This window comes from Bidens hawaiensis, unplaced genomic scaffold (genome assembly GCF_021521415.1).
Source record: "Bidens hawaiensis isolate Kalapana, Puna unplaced genomic scaffold, B.hawaiensis_p1.1 tig00031771_1, whole genome shotgun sequence".
NCBI lineage: Eukaryota > Viridiplantae > Streptophyta > Magnoliopsida > Asterales > Asteraceae > Bidens > Bidens hawaiensis.
Genome location: NW_027495366.1, coordinates 1 through 13,489, shown reverse-complemented (window position 1 = coordinate 13,489; position 13,489 = coordinate 1). Strand labels below are relative to the sequence as shown.

Below are 13,489 nucleotides of genomic sequence, written 5' to 3'. Positions count from 1 at the left end.
TTATCCCTTCCGCTCAATCGATGTTGCAAGCCGGATGAGGTGTCAAAGTTTACCCTTGACTGCCAAATGCCTAGCTTCCGCTTTTTATTTAATCGGGCGGTGAGGACGTTGTCTTCTCTCGTCTTCTGAGTGTAGAGGTTTGTGCTCTGTGGGAGATCTCTACCCAGTTGCTTCTCCGTTTTCGCATAGCGTTTTGCTGCTGTCATGATGGCATCCAATGTGGATGGCATGCCATCTTTACCCGTTAGGGTGCGGATGAGCTCTGGGTCATGCGCGCCCTGGATGAAGGCAGCGCGAACAAGATTTTCGCTGATATTGCCCAAACTTAGCTTCTTTGAGTTGAAGCGAGTGATGAAGTTTGGCAGAGATTCATCTTCTTCTCGTATGCATTTGAGGATTGTCCATTGCTCCTCGGTATACTTCCGTTGCTGGCTGAAGTGTTGGCTAAACTTCTGCTGGAAGTCTGCCCAGTCGTAGATGTGGTTGACCGGTAGACGATCAAACCAAGCTCTAGCAGCCCCAACAAGCGTCATTTGGAACATGTAGCACCACGTGGGTTCCGTCCAATTGCTGACGGTTGCCCCCGCTATGAACCTGTTCAAATGATCGTCTGGATCAGATATACCGTCATATGTGCCTATGTTAGGCATTTGTTTAGCACTCTTTGGGGCGATTGCTTCCGCAATGTCCCTTGCAAACTTGGACGTTCCTGCATTTGCAACGTTTGGTCTGAACGTTTTGGAGAAGTCTCGTGGACTTCCACCTGTGCTTTTTGGTTTGAAGGCTTGTCCAAAATGCCTTTTCGGTTGGGATTCCATTTCCTTACGCTTCCCTTTTGCCCTATGGCGAGGGTTCGCGTCGGAGTCGGATTCCTCCGAGTCATCCTCCCAGTATTCGAATTCGTCGGCCTGTTGTACGGAACGCAAGCGTTCGTTCAACTCGGCCTGGAATTCCTTTTGTCGTGCCTCCGCCCATGCCTTGACTTCATCGAGAGTTTGGCGGGGGAGTCTTCGTTTCTCAACCTGGGTATCAGTGGATCCCAGTAGGCGATCATTTACTGCACTTGCCCCAGCATGAGTAACTGGGGTAGTGTTCGTAAAATTTACTTCACTTGCCCCGGCTTGGGTAACCGGGGTAGTGTTTGTAAAAACTGTGTTACCGGTATTCCCCCCAGTAGCTGGGGTTGTGGTTACCGGAATTTCTCTAACCATCTTTGTAGAAGTTTGAAAAAACTGGAGAAAAATGTAGTTCTAGCTTTACCCACGGATGGCGCCAATGAAGAAACACTAAGTGACCCGGTACAGATTACTGGTAACCTGGAGGTTAGATAGATGTTTCCCACGAGGGGTTAGACCCTTGGAAGATGGTTCTTCTGATAACCTGCAAAACAGACACCGTGAGCTCGTCACTGAGAAGGGGGGGGGGGTTCCTCCTTGTGACCACCCTCCGGCGTGAGAATCAGACTAGATTGCTCTTTAAATATAAAAGTATATTAAGAGATTGCTAGAGCAGATATCAGGTATAATATGATGATAATGTGATAAGATATGATAAGATGAGATGGTCATACCATTTGTGGTATTTATAGCCGAAGGTAGGTTTCCAAGGAGGTATGGCCGGCTGCAACAGTGTTCCTGTTCCACCAACAGTAGCCTACGCACGTGCCCTGCTGGTAGTTGGTGGGTAGGTAGCGGCTGATAGCGACCAGGCCTGCTGTATACTATTCCTTTTCCACCAACTGCCAGCTACGCACGTGGTATGACAAGAGTTGGTGAGTGGGCAGCGGCTAATAGTGACACAGTACAGGAGCATGCTGCTCGCCATACTGTGTCAGTAAGCTGTCGTATCTTTAGTCAGATCTTTTTCCCATACCTCGTCAGGTACAGTACAGAAGATCTTCCCGTATCGTACGGACTGGCTTATTTGGGCGGGAGTATTCCCCCTCCCGCCCTTGTGCGGGATTGTTCCCGGCTTTACTCATTCCCTCAGGTGACACTGAGTGATGGAGAGCTAAGTGCCTTGTGCGTGTAGCCTTGCTGCGCGGTTGGCCTTCCCTGATGGCTTGTATCCGAAGCTGCGGGAACAGGCGGAGTCCTTCACCATCGGGAGGCATTTCCTGCGGGACCAGCTTGCGTACTGCGCGTAAGGACGTCACGTCTCTGAGCATGGTTGGTCCTGCGGATCCAGTTGGTTTCTGCGCAGACGTCCATCTTCAAGGTGAGTCTTGCGGGTCCAACTGGGCTCTGCTGGGACCTACCTCTGCTGGGACCTGCCACTGTCAGTTAACTTGGGCAAGTCACCCATCTGCCACGTTTATGCTTCACCATATGTGATTTTTTTTAACGACCAACAAAAGTGTGTTTTATTGAATAGAAAGGTGAAAACGACTATTAACTTTAATTACTGAAAGTGTAACTCCTAGAGGTTACCTCTAACTCGGTTAGAGGCAGAGTGTATTCAGTTCACTAAAATGGTACTACTTTACCAACTACTTATAACCCACTAACCTGCTATTTTAACCTTACATAAAATAAAGTACATAAAAACGTAAGTAAAGCCACTAACTAGATACGATTATCCATACATCCCAGCATGCAACCGACGTTTGCATGATCCTCATGATCATTTGGTGGCACACATCATGAAACTAATTCTCAATAGGGGTGTTCAAAATACCTGAACCCGATTAACCCGACCCGACCCGAACCCTAATAAGCTTATTAGGGTTGGGTCAAACATGGTCAAAAAGTATTAATCGGGTTATTCGGGTTGACCCGAATAACCCGAATTGTTAATAGGGTCGGGTTTCGGGTTCGTTTTTGGAAAACAAAATCGGGTTTCGGGTTAACCCGATTAGTGGTGTTTGTTTGTGTTCATTTAAGTATGTTCATTTGTGTTCGTTTATGTTTGTTTGTGTTCATTTACGCATGTACATATATGTTCATTTACGTTCGTTTATGTTCGTGAACTGTTCATTTAGATTTTAAATGAATGAATAAAAAAAAAAGGACATGTTCATTTTTTAAACGAACGAACATGAACACAAATATTTGTTCGATTAAGTGTTCGTGTTCGTTTAAAGTTAAATGAACGAAGACAAACATGCCCTTGTACGTGATCATTTGAAAGGGTGTTCACGGTCCGGTTTTAACAGTTTTTAGGACAAACCGTGAGCCAAACGTTAATGAAAAACAAAAACTGAACCGTTAAGATTGGAAACCGAACCAAACTGAACCATTACTAACAGTTTGGTTTCACGGTTTGGGTATATGTATAAAAAAAGTACGGAACAAATTATATTAGTTACAAAAATTCCTTTATTGCATACCATCATGCTACAAAGGATTTGCTCAAGTTTTGAGGTGTTGTCTAAGGTGAACATGTGGGTTCTTAAAAATTAACAATAATCAACTAGATCTACCAATAATAGATATGCAACAAATCAGCTTCAATCTTAATCTGAAATGAAATAACAAATAAAATTGGAAATTTTAATTCCATAAACACACCTCATTATAGTAGTACAGTTTAAGCAAGTTAATAGTCATAGCCAAGTTTTACTTTTATTAAGCCTAACACAAAATATAAATAATTAACTACATGTAGTATAATATATATATTTAAAAAAATAAAGTATATTCATCTTACGGTTTGATCTGGTTATACGGTTTGAAAATTTTAAAACCCTGAACCAAATCGTTCTTTGCGGTTCGAAATTTTTGAAACCGACCAACCGAAAGTTAATAAGAAAGCCCGACCATGAAACTAAACAAATGATCGGTTTAAACAGTTTCAAACCGAAGTATCGAACCATGAACATCCCCAATCATTTGGTTTGTCTACAGTCCTATATGCAATAATAAAATAAATATTGTAGTCCGCTGGTTACCAATACAAAAATCAACTTAAAAATATATAGCAACCCGATTAACCTGACTAACCCAACCCGAAACCCGATTAACCCGACAAACCCGAACCTTAATAGAGTCGGGTCGTGGGTTAGATTATTTTTTTTCACCACCCGACTAACCCGACCCGATTAACCCGGACCCGATTAACACCCCTAGTTCTCATACAGCCATACTTACAACCTTAATGCTTCCATTACTTGAAACGTATTTTAACATTTCAATTGGTTAAACATAAATAAATACACCACTCAAGAAAAATGATTTATTCTTTAGTTATCTCCACTCAAAATGTTGTAATTATCAGTAATTCAAATGTATTAGAGAGTATACATTTTGAACATATAAACAACATAAAATCACAATTCCGCGAGCCCATAACAGGGAAGCTATTATTATATTACCACCTTTGACTTATGGGCTTCAATTTACAACATACCAGATCATAAAATGGGCCATTTAAAACCTAATTACATGATTGGACTAATGGGCTTCTATCTTTTCCAGCACTTCCAATCTGTTTTTCCTTTTCCAACCTTTCATTGTAGCCACAAGGTTAATTAACCCAACCATTTGACTTTTTGTGTATTCCTGCAACATTATTGTAAAAAGGAACATTTTAAGAATCATATTACAGAAAAGATTTAGTGGATTAAAACTTGATTAACGAAAGTTACCGGATGAGCACGGGCCCAATGTACATATTCGGTTTCTGGAAGATAATATGCCTGTAATGGAAATTTTTTAAACAAATTTCATAAAGTGAAGTAGAAAAGTTAATATTTCAAAGGTAAATTTTTGTAATACCTTGATAAAAGTTTCGACAGTTTGTAATTTCGGTTTAACATTAACCGTGACAAAATGCTGAAGGCCATTGATCAAAACCTGAAATTTAATTTAAATAAAAATTAATCTTGAAGCATGCCAAAAAGAATATGAAGAAGCTTAATCTATAAAATAATATTTAAAAATAATAATAAACCTGAAGATCCAATAGCATCAGGGCTCGGCCCTCATCAGAACACCGTTTCACTCTTGACAATCCTTCAACGAGTATTTCAGAAATATTTTCAAGTCCATATTCTATTAAGAGATCTTGAACCTGTATTACAATAATATAAATGTACACTTCGGTTAGTTTTGATTCACAAAGGGACAGATTAAATGTTTGGCTGATGGTCAAACCACTAAGCGCAGAAAAGAGGGGGCAGTTTATACCTCAGGCCGAATACCACCATGAGCTAGTCTTGTTTTGTAGTGCTTGAATTCCCCCAATAACAGGTCAACATACCTATCAACCACAAGATTTTATAACAATTTTGACCCAGTCATATCAAAAAATCATGACGATGTGCAGCCTTTAAAGGTAGGCGAAAAGGCAGTTACCCATTATGTTCCATTCCAAGCTCTTTAACTTCCCATTTAGCATTAGCAATTCTATCAGCATACCTGATATTAAGTCAAAGTAAAGCACACAGCATAAAAAACTGAGGTGTATAAATTGTTTAAAAAGAAACCGTCAAGATGTGTTGGTCATTTTACCCACTAATATGAAGAAGTAACTTTGCAGTCGTTCTATGTATTTGCTCTGTGAGATCTGGCACTGCATCCACCTGACAAAATAAAAAATAATATAATAAAAAAACTGAAAATACTATTAATCCTATAACTTACATTTTGCTCTTAGATTTTCACTGCTTTTTGGAAGCACAAATTTAATGTAAGCATTTTAATTTTGTCATCAAATCAAAATATTATTATACCAAATGCAAATAAAATTCTTCAACGATTGTTGCATTATTCGTCATGAGTACTGATTGAAGATGAGCCTTAGATTTATACAATAATCGAGCAACAAGAGAGATGGTATCAGCTCCTGCACATCTTTCCTGCTCCATCAACACAGCCACAAGTAATTTTGGTTATATCAGTAACCAGAATGATACAAAATTAAAGATAATAAAGCTACAAAGGGTAGATTTACCTTGAGGCCAAATGATGTGGTGAGCATATGAGCAGGTGGACTAGTGGGTGTTATTTCCATATGAGAATATGTCACGTTTAAAGGCATGTGTGAAGAGTAAGATTCTGAAGAAGAGGCAGTCTTTATCCATTGATTGCAATCTTGCAATATTCTGGATAAAGCTGTTTTCAGCCGATCTGAGTGCCAAACAAACCAAAATTATATATCAAACTAAAGACAAGAGTCAAGAGGCCCACAAACAAAGTCAAAGGATCTCACAACTATTAACATCGTTATTTGCTTTTCCACTAGGATTGGTGTTCAGATGGCCAAAGCTTTCAAACACAAAATGGAAAAAGATTCCAAACAACTGGCGTATTCCCTGTATATGCAAGAAGTTAAAGATTAATAAAATGAAAAAAGTGGACAAAAAATGTGAGGAAGATAATGTCAATAGAAGCATACCTTAAAAAACTCAACATTAATTATCTCTAACTTTTGCATTAGCCTTGCGTATTTATCCATCAGCCTAATTTGCATACAAGTAAAACTCGATTCAGTATACTCGACAGTTATTATTTTAGGAGTTTAGAGAAATAACTCACCTTAGCACACAGATTGATGATCCTGTATGAGCTGTCATATCTTCAGTACTCAGAGATAAAGAACGGTTTACTACATGCTTAGGCTTAACAATACGGCTCGGTAGTTGACTATCTTCATCAATAAAGTCAGCAAGCAGATCTTCATTTTCATCATCCGAAATACCAGCATGATGATTATTATTATTATTACTACGGTTTGCAACACCATTATGTGATACCCCATTGATTTTTTCACTAGAGGAACCGTCGCATTCCTTCGAATCATATTTTGTAGAAAATGGATTCCCAGTTTTAACCCAATGGGAGAATCCACCTTGTTTAGTGCTAGTTTTTGCTGAGTCAGATAACTTGTGGGACCCATCTGTTTGACTTATCAATGCAGCTCCATCACCAACAAGGCCAGCAAAACTCACTGTCTGTATTGTCTCTGGTGGCATCATGAACCAACTCTCTTTTTCCAAAACCATTTTCAGAGCCTGCAAAAAGAAATATGCTTTATTCGTTCATTATAAATGGGCGACAATGTTATATGGTCTAACGATTTATTAGCCAACTTACGTGTATATTTTGTTTGTGAAAAGCAAGATAATAATTTTCACAAATGGATTTAACTTTCTGTCTAAAGTCAAACGCTTCAGCTCCACAAAAAGCCTCACCGGCCAAGATGAAGACATTGAGATCTTCATATATTTTTAAAAACTGATGAATGCTAGTAGAAGAAACTGCAGCAGAAGAAAGCAATACGGACACACGGCTTGTTGTAAGTTGCCAAAGATTCCTGCGACCTCTTTGTAATGTTTGTGAAACACATATTGTGGCATCATTTCTCAGCTGAAACCATGGGGAGCCACTGCTTGAAGCTCCAGTGCTATCATCCCTTGATTCTGAAGGAAACTGATCATCAGGGACAAAACTGTCAATTTCCTTCTCATTGGCACCATGTTTCTGCACCTCAGGTGACAATTGACCCATTGAAGCCTGACAAAGATAATGTATTTAATGATGGGAGACTTTAAAGTATAAAGAGAATCAAGAAAATGACAGAAAATATGAGCCAAACCTTATACTCTGAATGGAAACTCATAATTGAGTGATATGAGCACATTAACTTGAAAAGGACAGAAAGAGTTGCCAATAAACACTTTCTAAACTCAGATTCAGGTATTTGAGTGCAAAGATCACTGTATGTAAGTCTGAGATATGAAACAAAGACAAATCAATAAATATTGAAGACACTTATAGGTAGGACATATAGTTTATGAAAAATACAAGAAAAGCGCACCTGCTACTTTGAATTTCAGCTGCTTCCAGATCCTGCCACATTTTGTTAGTCAAAGAATTTCAAATCAACAACTTTCAACAATATTATAACAGATATATGATATCATTAGTAATTTATTTTAATAAAAAAATATAATAACAGTAACATACCCCTAGCACAATGCTTTTAAGGACTGCATGGGTTTCAGATATAACCTCCTGCATAAAAAAGCTTTGTATCTTTTCAGCAAGACCAGAAACATCACCAATCAATGCATAAGCATCTACCACCTGCAAGTGTAGCAACAAGTTTCATATTTCACAGAACTACTTAACGAGTAACAGAGCTGTTAACAATGGGTCAACATACTCACAGTCAAAAAACTTGATTCTTTAAAATCTTGGCACACTCCCAATAAAAGTGAATCCAGCTTCTGTAGAATTCTTCCCAGCCAAATCTACAATGTAACAATAAACAGTTTAAGTAAACAGTAAACTGCCAGCTGTTAATAAAATTCTTACCTCTACACCACGACTCATTTCTTGTATAGCCAAAAGATCTGATAAGCTATCCAGAAGTTGAAGATACTCAGATAGGACTTGGAATGCCTGTACAGTCAACCAGCCCAGCATAAGATGCACACTCAAGAATTGGCTAGACTGAATGCATAAAAATGATTCTATAAAAAAGGTGAACCTTAAAGAAGTTTTCTTCATTGACGTGTGTTTCAAGTTCTACTTGCATTTCCTTTGCACGACGAAGAGCTGTTAAGATTTGTAAAATGTCCTGCAAATTTATTTTACATTTTCTGAGAGATGTCAATAGTGTCTTGCAAAGTAACATTGTAAATGGTGCCAGAGGATGAGGAATACCAGAAGACTTTGTTTCCTTTTAGAACTTGTGTTAACAACAAGGTCCCTTGATACTTCGTTTCTTGAAGAAGTGAGGTGTCTTCGTCCATTCTGTGCAAAATAAGCATGTGTAACAAATTTTCAGCAAGAAAATACCCTGGCCAAATCATAACTATTTATTTATATAGCTAGACTAATTCTAGCTACCTTTAGAGTTATTTTTCAACAAACACCATCACAAGCTTACCATGCAAATGACATTTGCAACCTTCAAGTCTTTCTCCAACTCGCCTACCAAATCCATTCCTTTCACTAAACAAAAAAATATATATATTAACCTTTCATCACCATCTATAAACTCAACTGATAAAAATACACTCCACCACAAGAACACAAAAATAAAGATACACTTTCAAAAAGACACCAACATGAACTACATACATGAACACAAATAAAAAGAATTACAACATAATGGATACTGATTAATATGGTAAGCATCCCTTACCCATTACTTCATGGTGCTCCATCACTTGACGTGACAAATTTTCTGTTACTTTATCCAGCTGTAATAATCTAAGGGCAGCCTGCAGACAATGAATACCAATTAACACGGTAAACATTTTTATTTAATCTGAACATATGCAAAGTATAAAATAAATTTGCATCTGAACCATTCCCCAAATCCCAATCCTAAGTACGAAAAAAAAAGGATCAAATTACCTTCCCCTCAAAATATGCAAGATCACTTTCTTCATATGGAAGATTCTCTAAGGTATGTCGAACAGGATCAAACTCCTATGCTCAGAAACCAATAACCTTTTAGCAATTGCAGCACATTGTAACATAAATTGATGAAACTATTCACACGCATAACTATTAACATCACAAGTAATAATTTTATAGAGAAATTAGATGCTGGACCTCATCATAGAATTCTTCCTCTAGCTCTTCCAGTGCTTGATTAGACGGCTCACTTCCATAAATGGAACTAAGCTCTTCAGAGCTTGATGAGATATTTTGCCTTTGATGTGGAGGAATTGAAGCTAGTGCACGGGCTATTGTTGCCGCAGCTGCAGCACGCTCCGGAACCTATAATATACATACTTTCATGAGAAAGTTATACGGTTGATTAACTACCACTTCACAAAGAGGTTGTTAAACTTAAAACCAGTTCAGCAAGTTTCACTAACAAACTACACACCATTCCAGTTATAACTAACTATAAGCAACAATTGCCCAATCCCCTTACTTCCAAAACATTAACTAAGGAGTAAGGACATAGCAAAACCTAATTATTACCTTAAGGATGTTACTTTAACCTACTTGTCCAGATGAATAGCTCACTAACAATAAGCATATATTTTAGTTACAAGAGTAAACCTAGCAGCTAAATAACCATAAATATTCACTGGAAATGATGATCTGTTACAATGAGCTAATTTAGTTGAAATAGAATCAAGTTTACAATAACAATATCAAACCAGTGAAGACATGCACAGTATTTTCATAAGAAAGTTATACAGTTAATTAACTATCACTTCAATAAGAGGCTGTAAAAAGTTAAAACCAGTTCAGCAAGTTCCACTAACAAAATACACACCATTTGGATTATAACTAACTATAAGCAGCCGATGCCCAATCCTCTTATATCCAAACTATCAATTAAGTGCATAATAAAACCTAGTTATTATCTTACACATGTTACTTTAACCTATTTGTCCAGATGAATAGCTCACTAACAGTAACGCATATTAGTTAATTGATGTTTTAGTTTCACTAACAAAACTACACACCATTCCGGTTATAACTAACTATAAGCAACCAATAGCCATACCCAATCCCCTTACTTCCAAAACATCAATTAAGTACATAATATAAGCCTAATTATCATCTTGCAGATGTCCATATGAATAGCTCACTAACAACAAGCATAAATATTAGTTAACTGATGTTTTAGTTTCACCAACAAAATATACACGGATACGGTAATAAGTTATAACTAACCATAAGCAACCAATGCCCGATCCCCTATCATAAACCCTAACTATTATCTTACAACTGTCAGCTTAACCTACAAGTCCAGACAAATAGCTCACTAACAATAAGCATATATGATCTATTGCATAACTAAGTTGGAACAGAATCAGTTTCCAATAACCTCAGGACGATCGGAAGTGGAAGGAAGGAAGCCGAGAGATCTAGCGGACCGAACCGAACTCAGAAGCTTCTCACCGACCTTTGAGAAATCCATACCGCCGAAGTCACCGTCGCCGTCGTTGCCGGTGGCTCCACCAGGAGATAATAGAAGCGAGCCTAAGAAGAAAAACCTAGAAATCTCGAAACCCTCGGGAGTCAAATTGCCGTGATTTAGAGCAAGTGGAATGAGAGCAAATGGAGGTGTGCTTGGATGCATCTCAATCCAGCAATTGAAGCTCCATTTGGGGGAGATCAGGGTTTAGAAGAATGTATGTGAGATCATGATTCAGAAATCAGAAGAGTTGATTGACCTTGACTTCTATGTCACTTCTGTTACTTAATACTCACTTATTACATTCAGACTTTTGTGTATTTTTGTTTACCATTTCTATTTTTATAAAACAAAATGTTGGTTTGTTACTTATAATTTTATAAAACACAAACATATAAATATACTAATTATTACTAGGGATCAGCAAATTTGGTAACTATACCTAGGGATGGCAATGAAACCCAAACCCGACATAAATGGGACGGGTAATACCCGACCCGTTAGGGTTTGGGAAGGGTTTGGGATTAGTTTTGAAATTTTTCGCGGGTTTGGGATTTCTAATATACCAGATTACCCGACCCGATTATCCAATAACATAGACCCATTTACCCGATTATATACCCGATGTACCCGATATAGCTTATTATATCTACCTATTCTAATAAAGTAAAATAAATGTGTACACTTGTCATGTTTTGGTTAATTCTTACAATTTTTTTCCCTCTAAAACTAATATACTCTAATATATGTAATAAATCAATAATTATTCACTAAACTTTTACACTATATTAATATAATATCTATATATTTTTATAAATATAAATATTTACATATTAATCTACAATATATTTCAAAATACTTGGTGAATTCCAAAAATCAACAACAAATCATGTTTCTCAAATGAAAATTGTTTCGGGTTTTTTGTGGAAGTTAAATTTGATTTTATGGGTCAAAAGTTGGTAAATAGATTGTTTGGACAAGTTAACTACAGTTAAGTTAAAATTTGTTACAGGTCAAAAATGAATATTTTGAGTATTTTTAAAAGTTTGAGAATGCAAAATAGATTTATCGTCAAATTTGTTATGAGTTCAAAGTGTTGACTTTAAAATGTGAAATGTATGAAAGTTAGAATTTTAAACATGATTCGGGTTTTAAGTTATTTTTAAGGGCATTTTTTGAAATAATCAAAAGGTTCGGGATTTGGCAATTGACTATTTTCCCCTCAACTATTAAAATTTAAGAAAAGATTGTGAACACTTTCGACATGCCACCCCCATGCCTAGCAATGCTTCCAACTTTTATCAAATTTGAAATATTTATATCAACATTAATTTTTCCTTCAATAATGATCAGAACGTTGTATGGGAAGCATGTCATGCAAAACTATGCTCAAATGAAACAAAATATTCAGAAAATTGAATGGGTTAACATGTTATTTTTTATGTTGTCATTATGACAAAGTCGAGAAGCCCTCTGAAACTTATCAAAATCTTTTTTATGGTGTAGCTCAGAAAAACATAGTTCTTGAAGAACATCCATTGCTACAATTTAATATCCTACTTTCCTTTGATGGGTGGTAAATTGATAAATATATCCAGTGCTTTAAAAACCGGTTCAAACCGGCCGGTTAAACCGGATTTCGCACAGCAAACCGATATTTTAAGCCCGGTATTTTTGGCTGGTTTGCTAGAACATCAAACCGGCGGTTTTTTCTAAAATACCAGTTTTTACCGCAAAACTGATTTTAAGTCTGAGAAATTTTTAATATTTTCGGGCCATATTTTTCAAAGTTACTTTTAACCTAACAATTAACATTGAAACGTATAAACTTTAGGACTATTTTTTTTAAAATGAGTGCTTTTGTATTTTATTTTTTTAATATGAATTAACTTTTGGATTATTTTTTATTATAGAATTATTTACTTTTGGGTAATTTTTGGAGTTCAAGTTGCATTTATAAGTAATTATAAGATAAATTATTCAATCGGTTGTACCATTTTTTAGCTCAATCTGGTATAAGTAAAAAACCGGTTTTTAAAACATTGAATACATCAATAAAGGTAACGTCTCTTTTGTATTTAGGCTGAGTGGTTAGAACTACTATCGTATGAGAAGTCTTGTTTTCGAAATTGGTTCATAACCAAAATTCTTTCAATTATACATATATGACACCGAAAATGAATTTTTCAATAGAAAAAGCATTCTCGAGTACGATTTTGCTATATAAATCAAATCAATTTATGTACATATTGTATAGATACAAACATAGATGTAATACATTTTTTTCATATACGCTATGTAATTATTTGTTTTACTTATAATTTTATAATTTGAATTATCCCGTGTATGACACGGGCTCTAAAACTAGTTATATATATATATATATATATATATATATATATATATATATATACTATATTCCAAATATATTATTTGTTGAAACTTGTTTATGTCAATTATTTGAGATATTTTATCCATATGGTAACCATCTTTGTAATCGATTAGTTATATTTTGTCAAAACCCCGGTAGAAACCCGATGGGTTTTGAGCCAGGTATACCCGACGGGTATTTTGTCAAAACCCGAAACCCGATGGGAAAACCCGAAACCCGATGGGAAAACCCGAAACCCGACGGGTAATTACCCGACTAAAA

The 13,489-nt window shown here is 36.5% G+C and overlaps 1 protein-coding gene across 1 annotated transcript; it reads right to left on the bottom strand.

The window, feature by feature from the left end:
* Nucleotides 1-4,265: 4,265 nt before the first annotated feature.
* Nucleotides 4,266-10,965, bottom strand: LOC143582500 (uncharacterized). The gene is made up of 25 exons (XM_077065047.1): nucleotides 10,747-10,965; nucleotides 9,510-9,677; nucleotides 9,309-9,383; nucleotides 9,094-9,172; nucleotides 8,836-8,900; nucleotides 8,610-8,699; nucleotides 8,434-8,523; nucleotides 8,259-8,345; nucleotides 8,111-8,194; nucleotides 7,908-8,027; nucleotides 7,759-7,790; nucleotides 7,537-7,669; nucleotides 7,035-7,454; nucleotides 6,477-6,952; nucleotides 6,337-6,400; nucleotides 6,151-6,253; nucleotides 5,893-6,068; nucleotides 5,672-5,797; nucleotides 5,451-5,521; nucleotides 5,295-5,357; nucleotides 5,127-5,199; nucleotides 4,891-5,010; nucleotides 4,716-4,793; nucleotides 4,586-4,636; nucleotides 4,266-4,499 (listed from the first exon to the last, which is right to left on the bottom strand). Exons 1-25 carry the CDS (start codon nucleotides 10,837-10,839, stop codon nucleotides 4,392-4,394), a joined length of 3,045 nt encoding a protein of 1,014 aa, XP_076921162.1. The 5' UTR covers nucleotides 10,840-10,965; the 3' UTR covers nucleotides 4,266-4,391.
* Nucleotides 10,966-13,489: the final 2,524 nt, after the last annotated feature.